The sequence below is a fragment of the Leptopilina boulardi genome, unplaced genomic scaffold (assembly GCF_019393585.1).
Source record: "Leptopilina boulardi isolate dan_hultmark-lab unplaced genomic scaffold, ZJU_Lbou_2.1 LbouV2_179, whole genome shotgun sequence".
Classification (NCBI taxonomy): domain Eukaryota; kingdom Metazoa; phylum Arthropoda; class Insecta; order Hymenoptera; family Figitidae; genus Leptopilina; species Leptopilina boulardi.
The window spans coordinates 637443-651845 of NW_026137728.1; the positions used below are offsets into that span (position 1 = coordinate 637443).

The 14403-nt window shown below is 28.3% G+C and overlaps 1 protein-coding gene across 1 annotated transcript in view; it reads right to left on the bottom strand.

Moving 5' to 3' along the window:
* The window catches only part of LOC127277765 (cell adhesion molecule DSCAML1-like), a 92265-nt gene that overhangs the window by 18773 nt on the left and 59089 nt on the right, over positions 1–14403 (bottom strand). Inside the window, exon 2 of the mRNA XM_051299127.1 lies at positions 1327–1478. Coding sequence (XP_051155084.1) covers positions 1327–1478 — 152 coding nt within the window. The remainder of the gene's footprint in view (positions 1–1326; positions 1479–14403) is intronic.

Below are 14403 nucleotides of genomic sequence, written 5' to 3' on the forward strand. Positions count from 1 at the left end.
CAAACAAAAAATTTAGTAAAATGAAAAAATTTTTTTCTTTTCTCAACCAAATTATTTTTTGGCTCACACTTATATTTTTTATTTTTCACTTAATTTTATCACTTTTGTTATCCTCTTTTATTACCCTATGTCTACTTAAATTAATTTCTATTGCGGAAAAACCTAACACTGCTGGGGATCGAACCCTCAGACTACGCAACGCAAATCAAGAACGCTGACCACTACACTAAGAATCCTAGTGACAATGTGAGTGTAAATTATTTTCATAAAGTATACAGGCTGGAGAAAAACTTCCGTTCTTTTAACAAGCTTTATTCTCTCTGTTCGATATGCATCACTACACACACTTTTTTACCGAATTTCTGAAACACATAAAAATCCCGAAAACACTTGAATAAAACTGGACGACACGAAGAGCGAAGCATGGTTAACGTGTGACATATTTACGAGAACAGCGCATGCGCAATTGAGCATTCAGACGGTTTGGTTTGGAGAACCAAATTATTCAGTTAACAGACGCAAAAGCTTCAACGAAATTTTTGGTACAGCCAACTAAATTTCTCGATTGATTGCTTCTTTCGTTACTGTTATGTCAACTAAATTTTTGTAATCTTAACTAAAAGTGCTCCACCAAATTATTTTGTTAACATTACATTATTATTTTTCTCAGTGCGTATTACCAAATTTTCTCTAAAATGGTAAAGAATTTTTGGTTGAAATTTGTAAAATATGATAGAGAATTATTATTACTCCATTCAAAATGGCGCTGTTCTCGGTTTGAAGCAAAATTTTGCGTTTAAGTATTAAAAATAAAAGTTTGAAAATTGCCATTTTTGAACGAAAGTTGAAGTCAACATGGCGGGGGTACACACAGACGTCGCGTGAATGTATCAGTGGTCCAGGAACTAGCGCCAATTCGAGTTAGTGGCCGCTCAAAGAAATAAAAAAAAACCAATTAACTCCACTATTAATTACTTCTTTTAAATTATTTCGCATTCAATTATAGTAAATAAGTAGAACAGCCCAATTCCTTCAACCCTTTTTTATCATTCCTCAAAATTTCAACCTGAAATTTCTTCTCATTTCCGAGAATACTTGGAACTACCAAAAAGTGACTTTGTCTCACATGGCCTTAATGAAATTTTTCTTTTTATTTTGTTTTTCTTTTCATCTTTTTCTTATTTTCTATTATTTTTCTACAATGACTGAGATTTGAAATATTTGAACATAACCTTAAAATATTAATGGAGAAAAATAACCTCAAAATTTGGGATGTAAATTCTTTTTCTCCTATACATAGGTAATAAATATTTATATGAAACTTACGGATTTATTGCCTAGTTGACGAACTCTGCAGGGTAGAAAGGCACGTGTGCCCAATTGTGCTGTTATGTTTGTTGCACTGCTTGAGTCAAAATAAGGCCCTGTGTAGAGTCCCGACATTCTTTTTACTTTAGAATGCGATCTCGTACTCACTCCTGCAAAGAAAAACAAAAATAGTAAAAAAAAAAGAAAAATATATATTCTATCCTAGAATTTCAGTAAGATTACAATTTTTTTTTCAATTATAATTTTCATAAAATATTAATTAATAAAATATACAATACAGTTAAGTTAAAAGTATCAAAATTAATACCAACTTTTATATATAAATTTGAAATTTGATACTTTGAGTATCAATTTGATATAATTTTATAAATTTACTCTGTTGTTTATTATAGAAAAGTTTTCATTTTTTCCGCACAGAAAACAAACAATTAATAAACAATTTACAAATTTTTATATTTAAAAAAAAAATAATAAAGTTTGTCAACAACATTATTATTATGTGCGTGAAAATAAAGCAATGACCTGAAATGATTGATTCTATATATATATATAGCCATCGCTGAGATAACAAGTTTAATTAAAATGAAAATGTTACAGGAATTTTTAAAAAGTGATCAAAAATTGAATTTATCACGGTGCCACACCGTAATGTAGATATATACATATATAGCAAACGAGAATGTAAATTGTTTCGAGAAAAATGCATTCCAATTTTTTTACTCATCTTTTTTTTTCAGTATACACCCAGAATAGTTTTGCAGAACAAAATGTGTGTGCTTCCTTTCAAATATGAATCCTGATTAATTAAAGTAGAATTTCACATTAAAGTAACTTTTACATACACTCTAATTAGCAAAATGAATTATTAAAATTTTTCTCAGTGCATATATATATATATATATATATAATATTTAGAATATTTTATCCTACATTGGTAATTTAAAAAAAAATGTTGAATACAATAATTTGTTTCATAATATATATATATTTATTGAATGTAAACATATTACATATTTGAAACTTTTTCCAGTAAAATTTATTTTATTTTCAATTATATCAATTTTGCAGAGAAATTAATTGGAAAAAAATATTGAAATTGGAAAAAAATTGTTCGTCAAATCAAAAAGAATAAAAAAAAGTAATTATAAAAAAGTATATATATTAAAAACTATATATATACATATGTGTGTGTGGGGACCATATATTTACTACCACTATCAGTATTAGTTTGATATTCAGGACAGTAAAGGTTAGCACTAGTTGAACTGACGATATTACAGTTTTACAACTAGAACAGTTTTCAGCCGATTGGGAGTTCCGACAATATATTCACATTTTACACCTGTGTGTACAAAAGTTGAAGTGCTTAACTTTTATTAGCAATCATGCATAAAATATTGCACTGTTAAAGTATAATTTATTCTTAATGTACAATTTGTTTTTATTAACATTTCTACACTCCATATATATATATATATATACATATACAATGAAAGGACATTGAAGAGCAAAAAGCCGAGATGACACGAAAAAAAAATGTAATAAAACTTTCATATCGCTACTGAAATATGCTTTAATAAATTTTTATATCTACTAAAAATTTTATTTTCATGAATCACAATGAAATAATTTTTATATATAATATTGTCATTTCCCCATGGTTATATTATTATTATTATTATTTTATCATTAATATTATTATTTTATTAATCATTATTATTATTCCCAGATAGCACGTAAGCTTGCAGCAACCTTGCGGGAAGCTTGCCGCGCAATATTGCCAACCTTGCACGGCAAACTTGCCGCAAGCTTAAAATGTTCCACCTGACCTAAGCTTGCATGATAAGCTTACCGAAAGATTGCAGTGTAAGGTTACTGCAAGATTTCACAATAAGATTATCGCAAGATTGCTCAGTAAGTTTACACGGTAAGCTTGCAGCAAGAATGGTGCAAGGTTGCCAAATAACATTGCTTTAAACCTAAAAAAATTTTTTTTTTAATATTTCGTCTAATTTATATAATAAAATTTATTTTTTTATAAGTGAAATTTTACATTATCAGATTTAGAGAGTATATTAAGTAATTTTATAAAATTACAAAACAACAAATATCCATTAAAAATTGATTTATTTTGTAATAAATCAGTTTTTAATGGAAAAAATATGGAAATCACTGTAATCCAAAAAGCTCATAAAATGTCATTTTATTAAATCTGATATCCAGTCAATTATTGAATTTTCGTTAAATGTTTGCACCTATATATATATATAAATAAAAAAAAATAATAAGATATTTACTCGATATCGAATTTATATGTTTTTGAAATTATAATTGATTTTCAAATTTCTCTCTCGACACATAAAAAAAAAAAGCAAATCGAAGAGTATAGTACTACTTCGAAGTAGATATCTGCGTTCATTATTTGCAAATTGACATATCGACGTTTGCATTGCCTGCAGGGTTGCGGAGCTGATTAATCCATATTACCTAGATCGATGTGATCGCGTAGGACTTCTTGCAATTAGTCTCCATGTTATAAGTGTCTAGTGTCAAATGTAATTAATGATGCTTTTATAATGATTTCTGCGCATGAAACTTATACAATGGATGTATAACTGAAAATGCATCTGATTGATTAATTATATAATCGTCTGAAAGTTATTTATTACATAGAATCCATAATAATCATTTTTTAGGAACGCATGAATAAGTTCTAAAACTTAATTATGAATTTTTATCTAATAGAATTTCAGTATATATATATATATATATATATATAATTTTTATTCAGTCAAATTTTTATTTGCTTCGAATTATTATTTTGCAGAATTTTCATTAAACCAATTTTCTATATTACAAAATTTTTATTTCTTCAAATTTTAATTTAAGATAACCCAGGTGGAAAAGTTACCGGTAGTCACTACCGGTAGTCATTACCGCTCCCGCTACCGGAATATTCACTACCGGTAGTCACTACCGGTAATTTTTCCTAGACTACTGGTAGCCACTACCGGTAGGCACTGCCGGTAATTTTTCCGGGACTACCGGTAGGCACTACCGGTAATTTTTCCGGAACTACCGGTAACCACTACCGGTAGTCACTTCCGGTAGTCATTACCGGTAATTGTTTCGGTACTACCGGTAGTCACTTCCAGGAGTCATTACCGGTAGTGACTACCGGTAGTAACGAAAAAATTACCGGTAGTAACTACCGGTAGTCCCGGAAAAATTACCGATAGTGACTACCGGTAGTAACGAAAAAATTATCGGTAGTACCGGAAAAATTACCGGTAGTAACTACCGGTAGTCCCGGAAAAATTACCGACAGTGACTACCGCTAGTAACGAAAAAATTACCGGTAGTCCCGGAAAAATTACCGACAGTGACTACCGGTAGTACCGGAAAAATTACCGATAGTAACTACCGGTAGTACCGGAAGAATTACCGGTAGTGACTACCGGTAGTCCCAAAAAAATTACCGGTAGTGCCTACCGATAGTAGCTACCGGTAATTTTTCCGGGAGTTACAATCAAAATTTGTTATTTGGTAATAAATTTTGAATGTAACTCCCGGAGAAATTACCGGTAATGACTACCGGTAGTGACTACCGGTAGTAACGAAAAAATTACCGGTAGTACCGGAAAAATTACCGGTAGTACCGGAAAAATTACCGACAGTGACTACCGGTAGTAACGAAAAAATTACCGGTAGTACCGGAAAAATTACCGGTAGTAACTACCGGTAGTCCCGGAAGAATTACCGGTAGTGACTACCGGTAGTCCTGGAAAAATTACCGGTAGTGCCTACCGGTAGTGGCTACCGGTAATCTAGGAAAATTTACCTGTCGTGACTGCCGGTAGTGAATATTCCGGTAGCGGGAGCGGTAATGACTAGCGGTAGTGACTACCGGTAGTCACTAGCGAGAACTTTTCCACCTGGGAATAGCCATTTTAATGAATTTTTATTAGATAGAATTTTCATTTGTTTGAATTATTATTTGATAAAATTTCCATTTATACTACAGAATTTATAATTAATTTATTTTTGTAATTTAAGAAAATTTTGAAATTTTTTTTAAAAAAAATTAGTAATGTAACTTTTTAAATATATTTTTAGTTTCAAATTTCCATGTAAGTTCTAATATGATGTAACAATTTTATGAACGCTTTCATACTGCATCAATTTGACTAGTTGGAAAACTTTTTCCATCTAATGTTGTGTAGGAGATATATTGACATTCTAGAAATTAGAAATTTTTTATGATCCCAATTTTTACAGAATTTTAGATTTGATTTTTTTTATGTTACAAAATATTGATAATATATTTATACAGATAGTTTAAAAACCTAATTTTAAGAAAAATTTTCGCATACATTGTAAATTATTATATTTTTTCTTGACTTTTCAAAAAACTTATTGAATTATCCGTTTCTCTATACCTTTTTTGAATTTAGTTTCAGAAGATATCTATCTTTTAAAAATACAAATTTTAGAAAAACCAAAAATCTAATTTTTTTGAAGAAATTTAGTTTTAAATATTTCTTTATGATAAAAAAAAAAAAATTGTAATTAATAGACACTTTGAAAACATATCGGTTGACCTATTTTTTTTAAATGTTTTTCGATATATCAGAAAAAAGTTAACAATTTTTAATAATTGCTTGTTTTCGTTATTTTATTTTCAAAATTGTAGTTTAAATTGCTAAAACTGAATCAATAAAACAGATAATTTTTATAAATAAAAAATAAATTTACCTCTATATATATATGGTGCAATTTTTTCATAAAATGAAAACAAAAAAAAAGTTTTACAATTTATAAATAAACGTTGAGATACAACTTTCGCAAGAATTTTTTTCAAATATTTTTTTTATATATATATAGGAAATTCTTTAAAGATAAATCAAATTTCAATAAAAATTTTTTTTTTCCTTTTTGGTGCAAAATTTTATAAAGTCTTAGTTTCCAAAGTTCTCAAATGTATACCTCTCTCTCTCTATATATATATACAGATATACTCTACTGGCAGACAAACTTGAAAAATATTTTATCTTAAAAAGTAAAATTCTGACAAAAAGTTCACGTCGTATTTTTCTGGCTCGAATGAATATATATTCAGTAGGAAGTCTTGACAAAGTCTATGGACAAAGGCGTTAGATTATTCTCGGGCGGTGAAGGCGATTCACAGTGGTATGAGAATCAAGTTCTCTTCGTATATAAGAAGGCTTTTCACTTGGACAAAGAAAAGAAGCGTGTAGTAAAAATTAAATCCTTCATTTTCAACTGTGTGCCAACTCCAAATATATCCTCTATCAAAAAAAAAAGAAGAGAAAAATGTTGCACTTATAAAGCGTGAATTGAGATGAAAAATCATTTGTTCCGCTCTTTCTTCAAATCCGTAATTACACTCGACATTATATATATGTATATACATATATAGCTGACTTTTAGACTTTTGAGCTTTTTGGCTATTCAAATTTAATTGCCTAAATTAAGCTCTTCCTCTTGTGGTTAAGATCAACCAAGTTTCATCATCTACTTAACCTTCTTTTAAACTTTTCAACTGCACATAACTAATCGATGGCTTTTAATTATAAATGAATAGTGAATATTTTACTGATTAAAATAGAGCTTTTAGTTCATTAGAATAATTGTTATTTAAATAAAAAGCAAATGCGAATTTTATTGTCAAATAAAATAAATGTTCTTTATAATTTTTGTCGATTATTCAATTAATTATGATTGAAACAAAATTTTGAGCGTTACGTCTTTTTTTTAATGAATTAAATAATCTAGCTTAACAATGACTAATAACCATTTTAATGATGTAAGAATTTAACAATTTTTTATTTAATTTTTTGTATGTATTTTTAGTCTGTGTACAATTAAATGAATGACGATCTAAAAAAGTAGAATTAATTTTTTTAAAAAAAATTCAACAGTGTTCAATTTCAAATCTAGAGTTTAAAATTAATATTCCTGAGGTAAAGTATAAAAATTTACAAATTAAAGAGGTTCAACCCATTAACATAACCTCAAACTAAAAAGTAGTTTTTAATAGAACTAAAAATATATTTAAAATTTATTACTACCAAATTCGACAGATCCAATTGTACAATTTTGGAAAAAAATTATTTTAAATTAAAATTTGTTGTTAAATAATAATTAATAAACATTTTGTATTTTTTCTTAAACGTTAGTGAACAATTCTAATTTTTATCTAATTTTTATAAATAATGGCACATTTTATTTGTTTATTAACTTTTGAACACAATATGTTTAATAAAATTCAACAAACAAAACGTCAGGATTTTTAGTAAATGTAGCCTAAAAGGTCAAAATATGGCCATTTTAGCCATTTTTGATAATTTTTTTTGGGATAGAAAATTTTTTTTTTCAATTTTCGACGAAAAGGTCGCATAGTACAACTCTTTAGCTTTAAAACCCATTTTTCAAAATTATTGAACGATTTTTTAAAAAAAATTTATGACATTTTTAAATTAACAGTTTCAGTTACGGCAATATACGCTATGCCCAACGATTCTTTAGACAGTTCTTGGGAAAAATATTTTCTAAAAAATCTTGTTTCTACCTTATTGGCTTGAAATTTATTACTCGGGGGTTTTCGGGGTCGCTGATACGAATCTGAAGTCGGATTTTAAAAATTCAAAATGGCGGATCCAATATAGCCAGCCTTAACTGGTTCAAAAATATCAGAGAAACGAAATTCTATTAAAATTCTTTCGAAAATGTAGGCCATTTTAGATCGCACATTTTGAATTTTTTAAAACTGACAATAGATTTTGTAAAAGTGACCACAAAAACCCTCGAGTTACGATTTTCAAGGTATTCCGACAATTTCTAATAAAATACGTCCGCCATATTGGATCCGCCATTTTGAATTTTGAAAATTTGACTTCAGATTCGCAATCAGCGACCCCCAAAACCCCCGAGTGACAAATTTCAAGCGAATACAATGAATTTTTAATTTTTTTCTGCCATATTGGATCCGACATTTTGAATTTTTAAAATCCGATTTTAGATTCGTAATCAGCGACCCCGAAAACCCCCAAGTAACGAGTTTCAAGCAAATTAGATCATTTTTTGTAAAATTCGTCCGCCATATTGGATCCGCCATTTTGAATTTTTTAAATCCGATTTCAGATTCGTAATCAGCGACCCCGATAACTCCCGAGTAACGAGTTTCAAGCAAATCCAATCATTTTTTGTAAAATTTGTCCGCCATATTGGATCCGCCATTTTGAATTTTTTAAAATTCGATTTCAGATTCGTAATCAGCGACCCCGAAAATCTCCGAGTAACGAGTTTCAAGCAAATTCGATCATTTTTTGTAAAATTTGTCCGCCATATTGGATCCGCCATTTTGAATTTTTAAAATCAGACTTCAGATTCGTAATCAGCGACCCCAAAAACCCCCGAGTAACAAATTTCAAGCCAATAAGGTAGAAACAAGATTTTTTAGAAAATATTTTTCCCAAGAACTGTCTTATCTAAAGAATCGTTGGGTGTAACAATAATGTTGAAAAATGGGTTTTAAAGCTAAAGAGTTGTACTATGCGATCTTTTCGTCGAAAATTGAAAAAAAAAAATTTTTATCCCAAAAAAAATTATCAAAAATGGCTAAAATGGCCATATTTTGACCTTTTAGGCTACATTTACTAAAAATCCTGACGTGATGGAGCATTTTGAAGGTCAGATTCGTTTTCAGCCCATAAAAAACTATAAGAAACAAGTACAGCCATTCTAGAAACTGAAAAAAGATAAATTTTGCAGGCCTGTGAATTATAGAAAATCTTTCAAAGAGCAAAATGTTTGTAAGAATTGCATAAAAATTACAATTGTTCACTAACTTTTTAGAAAAAATACAAAATGTTTATTAATTATTATTTTACAACAAATTTTAAGTCAAAATTATTTTTTTCCAAAATTGTACAATTGGATCTGTCGAATTTGGGTGTAATAATTTTTAAATATATTTTTAGTTCTGTTAAAAACTACTTTTTAGTTTAAGGTTATGTTAATGGGTTAAACCTCCTTAACCGGTAGAATTAACGAATACACAGTCTAATTATGGGAAAAAATTTATTAAAATAACATAAGTCAACATGAAATTTACACCTGACATTTAAAGTGTTTTGTATGCTAGATTTATCGACAGATGTGAGGAAAAAAATTCTATATTTTATCAAAAATTTTGCTTTTGCAGAGAGGAGAAAGCTTTTAACGTATTTTTGAAAATTTATGATTTTAAGCAATTTCTTCTAAAAAAAATAAAACAATTTCTTTTTGTATGATTTTTATTCGCAATAATTATAATATTGTCTTACAAAACAGTGGGAAAAAATTTAAAAGTGAACTCTGTTACTGTTTGTGTTATGTTATTGAAAACCACGAAGTAGTATAAGGAGACCCCACTGCTATATTAAGCCCACTACACAATAATATACGTTGTCTGCGACTCGAGAGCCATCTGTAGGTACCGTGTGAATGTAAAAATACTTTTCCTTTTCCCGCGCTTAGTTTCAAATTTTTAATATATTAAATCGACTTATTCTAACTATAAAGATTCAAAAATCTAGTATTATTAGTATAACTAAAGCAAACTTTAAGAAGAATATGTAAATTTTTCCTTTATTTTGGTGCATGATAAATAGAAAAACAATTATAGAAACCCAAGAAAACTCTATGACTCCTTTTTAATATTTCAATAATGTTTTCTAATTTTTTAAGGACATTTAGTAAAATTTTATATAAAAAAAAAAATTTACCTCGTCCAAAAGTAGTCTACGAAAATTTGAATAATTTTTTTCCATTTAAAATATTTCACACACCTTTACACAATTTTCATGGGAATAAATGAAGAAACAATATTTATGTGTAACATTGTGTTAGTAACAAATATACATTGATTGAACATGACATGCCTGTCGATGAAGTATTAATTGTTTACTCAAAATCGTGTTCATCACTTGCAAATTGTGATAACATGATTCAATTTCTGAGATTAACGCATCAGGATCAGGAAGTATGTTCAAGTTTGATGTTAAACTTGATTGAATTTGGTATATGTAACGGAAATCAATATTTATTTTTTATTTTTTTTTTCAATCTTTTATACGTCAAAGTTCAACCTGATCGCATCGCAAATGTATATGTGTATATATATATACCAAGGTATATAACTACTTTACTTTGGAATATTAAGTAGCAGTCTCTGTTGAGTAATTCTAGAGGTTTAAGCATCAAAGGTTGTATTTGAATTAGAACTTTGAATTATTAGTCACCCGAACCATTTCGCAGCATCAGTTGTTCGCCAGTACGAAACTTGGGAGAGTTTCCACCAATTACACCAATTGATGAAAGGAAAGCAAACAATACAAATGATCAGAAGTTCGAAATAACTATGAATTATATATAACTATTCTCAATCTTACATGGTATACAAAGTCAAAATTTATCTAAATCTGAAATTAGACGAGTGTGTTATTACATATTATAATTGTTGATGAAATCAAAGTTGTTCGCATCAAATTTGTAAAAATAGTATATAGACAAATTGTATTGCATTTCATTGCGACAAGTTTACACTGTGACATTGTAAACTATTTAGAATTAACTATATTTAAGAATTAATTTTTCAAATCCCTTTTTAATTTGTATGTTTCTATCTTTATTTTCCTTTGTTTCGAAATTTATGGGATGCCAAATATTTTCACGTTTTATTCAATATCACTCTGAAAATAACCCTGACCTCGTTTTATGATAGAAACGATTTTCCAAGAAAATCAAGATTTCCTATAAAAACTCAGAAAGGTTTCTTTATATTTTTGAGCCGTTGCTCGAAACTTCTATTGCTGCGGGTTAGCCAAAGCCCATATAAAATGTTTGATGATCCCGGTTTTATGTCAATTTGAAGTTTGAAGATATTTATATAGCCATCTTTTTGTTTGAGTGTCAGCGTCTTTGGAAATTTCAATATTAATTTCCAGTTCATTAATGTTTTAATAAAATAATATTAATTTTATCACCATTTCACTTTTTATTTGAATTTTTTTGGTAAACTTTTATTAGGGGAATAGTGTAAGGGTTGGACACTTGTCAGGGTTGGACACTTGGCTTTTTTTAAATAAGAACACTAGCGCCACCTGTGTGCGTACGTGACGAATCTTCTAGTAGTGTAACCTAACTTTTTGTGGCATTACATTTTTTGAGAATCAAAAGTAGCGTCTCCTGTGACTTCGGTGCAATCGAAGAGACAAAAAAAGTTTTGTTTGACTTGTGAATAAACCTAAAAAATGTGTAAAAAAAAGCAAGAATTCGGCAAGGTAAGCTTATTGAATGTATTGTGGGGTACATAATTTAAGAAAAAATAAAGGGAAAAATCGAATCGCGACACATGTCTGGTTATAGTTAGCACAATTAGAAAATGATGCTTCTAGTTAGGGTTGGACACTTTATACAGTTAGGGTTGGACACCCATATTAATTATGAATTTGACACAATTTATAAATAAATATACAAATAAATTTTATTTTATTGATATTTCAGTGCAAAATTATGCCAAAGATATTAGAAAAATAATACTTAAATTGTATAAATTTTGTTCATCATTTCATTGAGTTATTTGAAACAATAAAGCGTTATTTTTTGTAATTTGAGTTCATTCCTTTTTTAAACCTATGAAGCTTTACAATTTGTAAACAATAAGTAAAGATAAACATGAAAAAATAAGAATAAAAAACATTGCAAATGTTATTTTACGTTTTTACCAATAATGCGTTTCGATTTTCAAAAAGTGTCCAACTCTGACTGAAAAGTCCAACCCTGACTAGATTTTTTTTTTAAATGTTTATAACTTTTTTAATTTTGGACCAATCAATTCACGGTCCACAGCAAATGTGTTCCTCTTTTGTAGATCTTTACACCCATATACCACAATTGACTGAATTTATCTAAACAAAATATTTATAAACAAAAAACCAAAACTGTGTCCAACCCTGACACTATTCCCCCTACATATTTATGAAAGATATCTCAAATTATTTCTTGTTTTAATTTTTCCAATATGATGAATTTATATTCCTATATAAATTTGTGGTATTCACAATTTGATAAATACTAACTTTATTTGCCATTGAGAAAATGTATACCTATTTTCTTTTATTGATGGAGGAGTGTAAACAAATTTTTCTTTTCTACTCTTTTATTTCGACACAAAAATGAAGTCGTGTATAACAGTTAGTGTGAAACTTTCCAAGCGCTTTTAAACTTGTCGAAATAAAAGAACATAATGCAAAGTTTTCTAAATAAAAAAAAAAAAATAAATAAATAAAAGCAATGCAAAGGTTCAGGAATAAACAATCTTCACCATTCTTCAGTTGAAAGCTTATGATTTATTTGAAATAAAACATTTTTGTTATGCTACTATAAATTTTTTCATTATTGAAAATTTTTACTGTGTGGAAACTTTATTATTATGTATTATTATTTCAATTTTGTTAATATATCGAAAAATAATATTTTGTTTTCTATTTTCTTTCTTTTAAAATTTATATTTGTATAATTTTTACAAATTCGATCGTCTAATTTTGCAATTTGTATAAATACTGCGTTAAAGTACTTTTATTATGTATGCATAATTATAATTACAGATTATATGAAAGTGATTCAACAGGTAAAATAGTATATCTTGAAGTTCAAGCTTTTAATGAAGTATAACATAAACAGTTCACCTTATTTGCGATAAGATAATCATTTCCTCGAAATATGAAACTAATAATTATCCTGCCAACGCATAAAATTATAAAATATTATTTTTTTTCACGCGCGCAACAAAATTTACCTTTAAATCCAATGTAATAAATTTTAACGATCAAAATAAATATTTTCATTTTTCTTTGTTTTTTATCATCCAATTTTATCATGTGCATAATAATTTTTTTTTATAAGAAACCAATATATAGGTAGAGATTATTATTACCTCCTATAAAGTATGTAAATATTTTTTTTTTCCTTTCTTTCATAATTTAGACCTATATTTTATAACTTTATATATGATATTCAGTCTTTTTATGATTAATAGCAAAATGTACTTACTATATTTTAAGGAAATATTTTTTTTTATTTTTATAATTAAAAAATCCAAAAAATAATTCCAGTAAAATTTTTCGATTTTCTGAAAGAATATACATTTTTTTAACCAATATAAAAAGTTCTTTTTAAAAATTTCTATAAAAAGAAAATATATTTAAAAAATGGGACGTTCCACGTCAAACGGAACAGAGCTATTAGCTAAAAATTGTCTTGATAAAAAAACGTTTAAGAAATTCAATATGGCGGCGCCTGTATATGTGATATAAGTCATCAATGTCACGATTCGACAAATACAAACATGAATAAAATTTCCAAAATTAATTAAATTGAATAAAAAAAATACACTTTTAAGCATTTTGGGGTCGTAAAATATGAATCTGAAGTCAGATTTTAAAAATTCAAAATGGCGGATCCAAAATGACGGTCGATTTTGGAAAATTTAATATTTTTCCTCAAAAATTGCTACTCGGGGATTTTCGGGGTCGTAGAATACAAATCTGAAGGTAGATTTTAAAAATTTTAAATGGCGGATCCAAAATAGTGGTCGATTTTTGTTAAAACTCAATATTCTTTCTTATAACTGGTTACTCGGGGGTTTTTGGGATCGCTGAATACGAATATGAAATCAGATTTTAAAAATTCAAAATGACGGATCTAATATGGCTGACGACATTTTTAAAAATTGGTTTGATTCGGTTGACATTTGTTATACCCACGTGGAAGCGTTACCGGTAAAATCCGCGGAGTGGCTCCGCGGAGTGATTACGCAGAGATTCCGCGGAAATTCCGCGGATTTTCCGCAAATTTTTTTTACCGGTAATTTTGTGCGGAATACGTAAAAATTAAGCACTGGCAAATCATAAATGGTCCACCGGGTATCCAGGTGAATGCAGGTCAACATCTTTAGGGAGATTGTGTTAATTAACGAAAATATTACACCAGGAATTCACCATTGTCTGG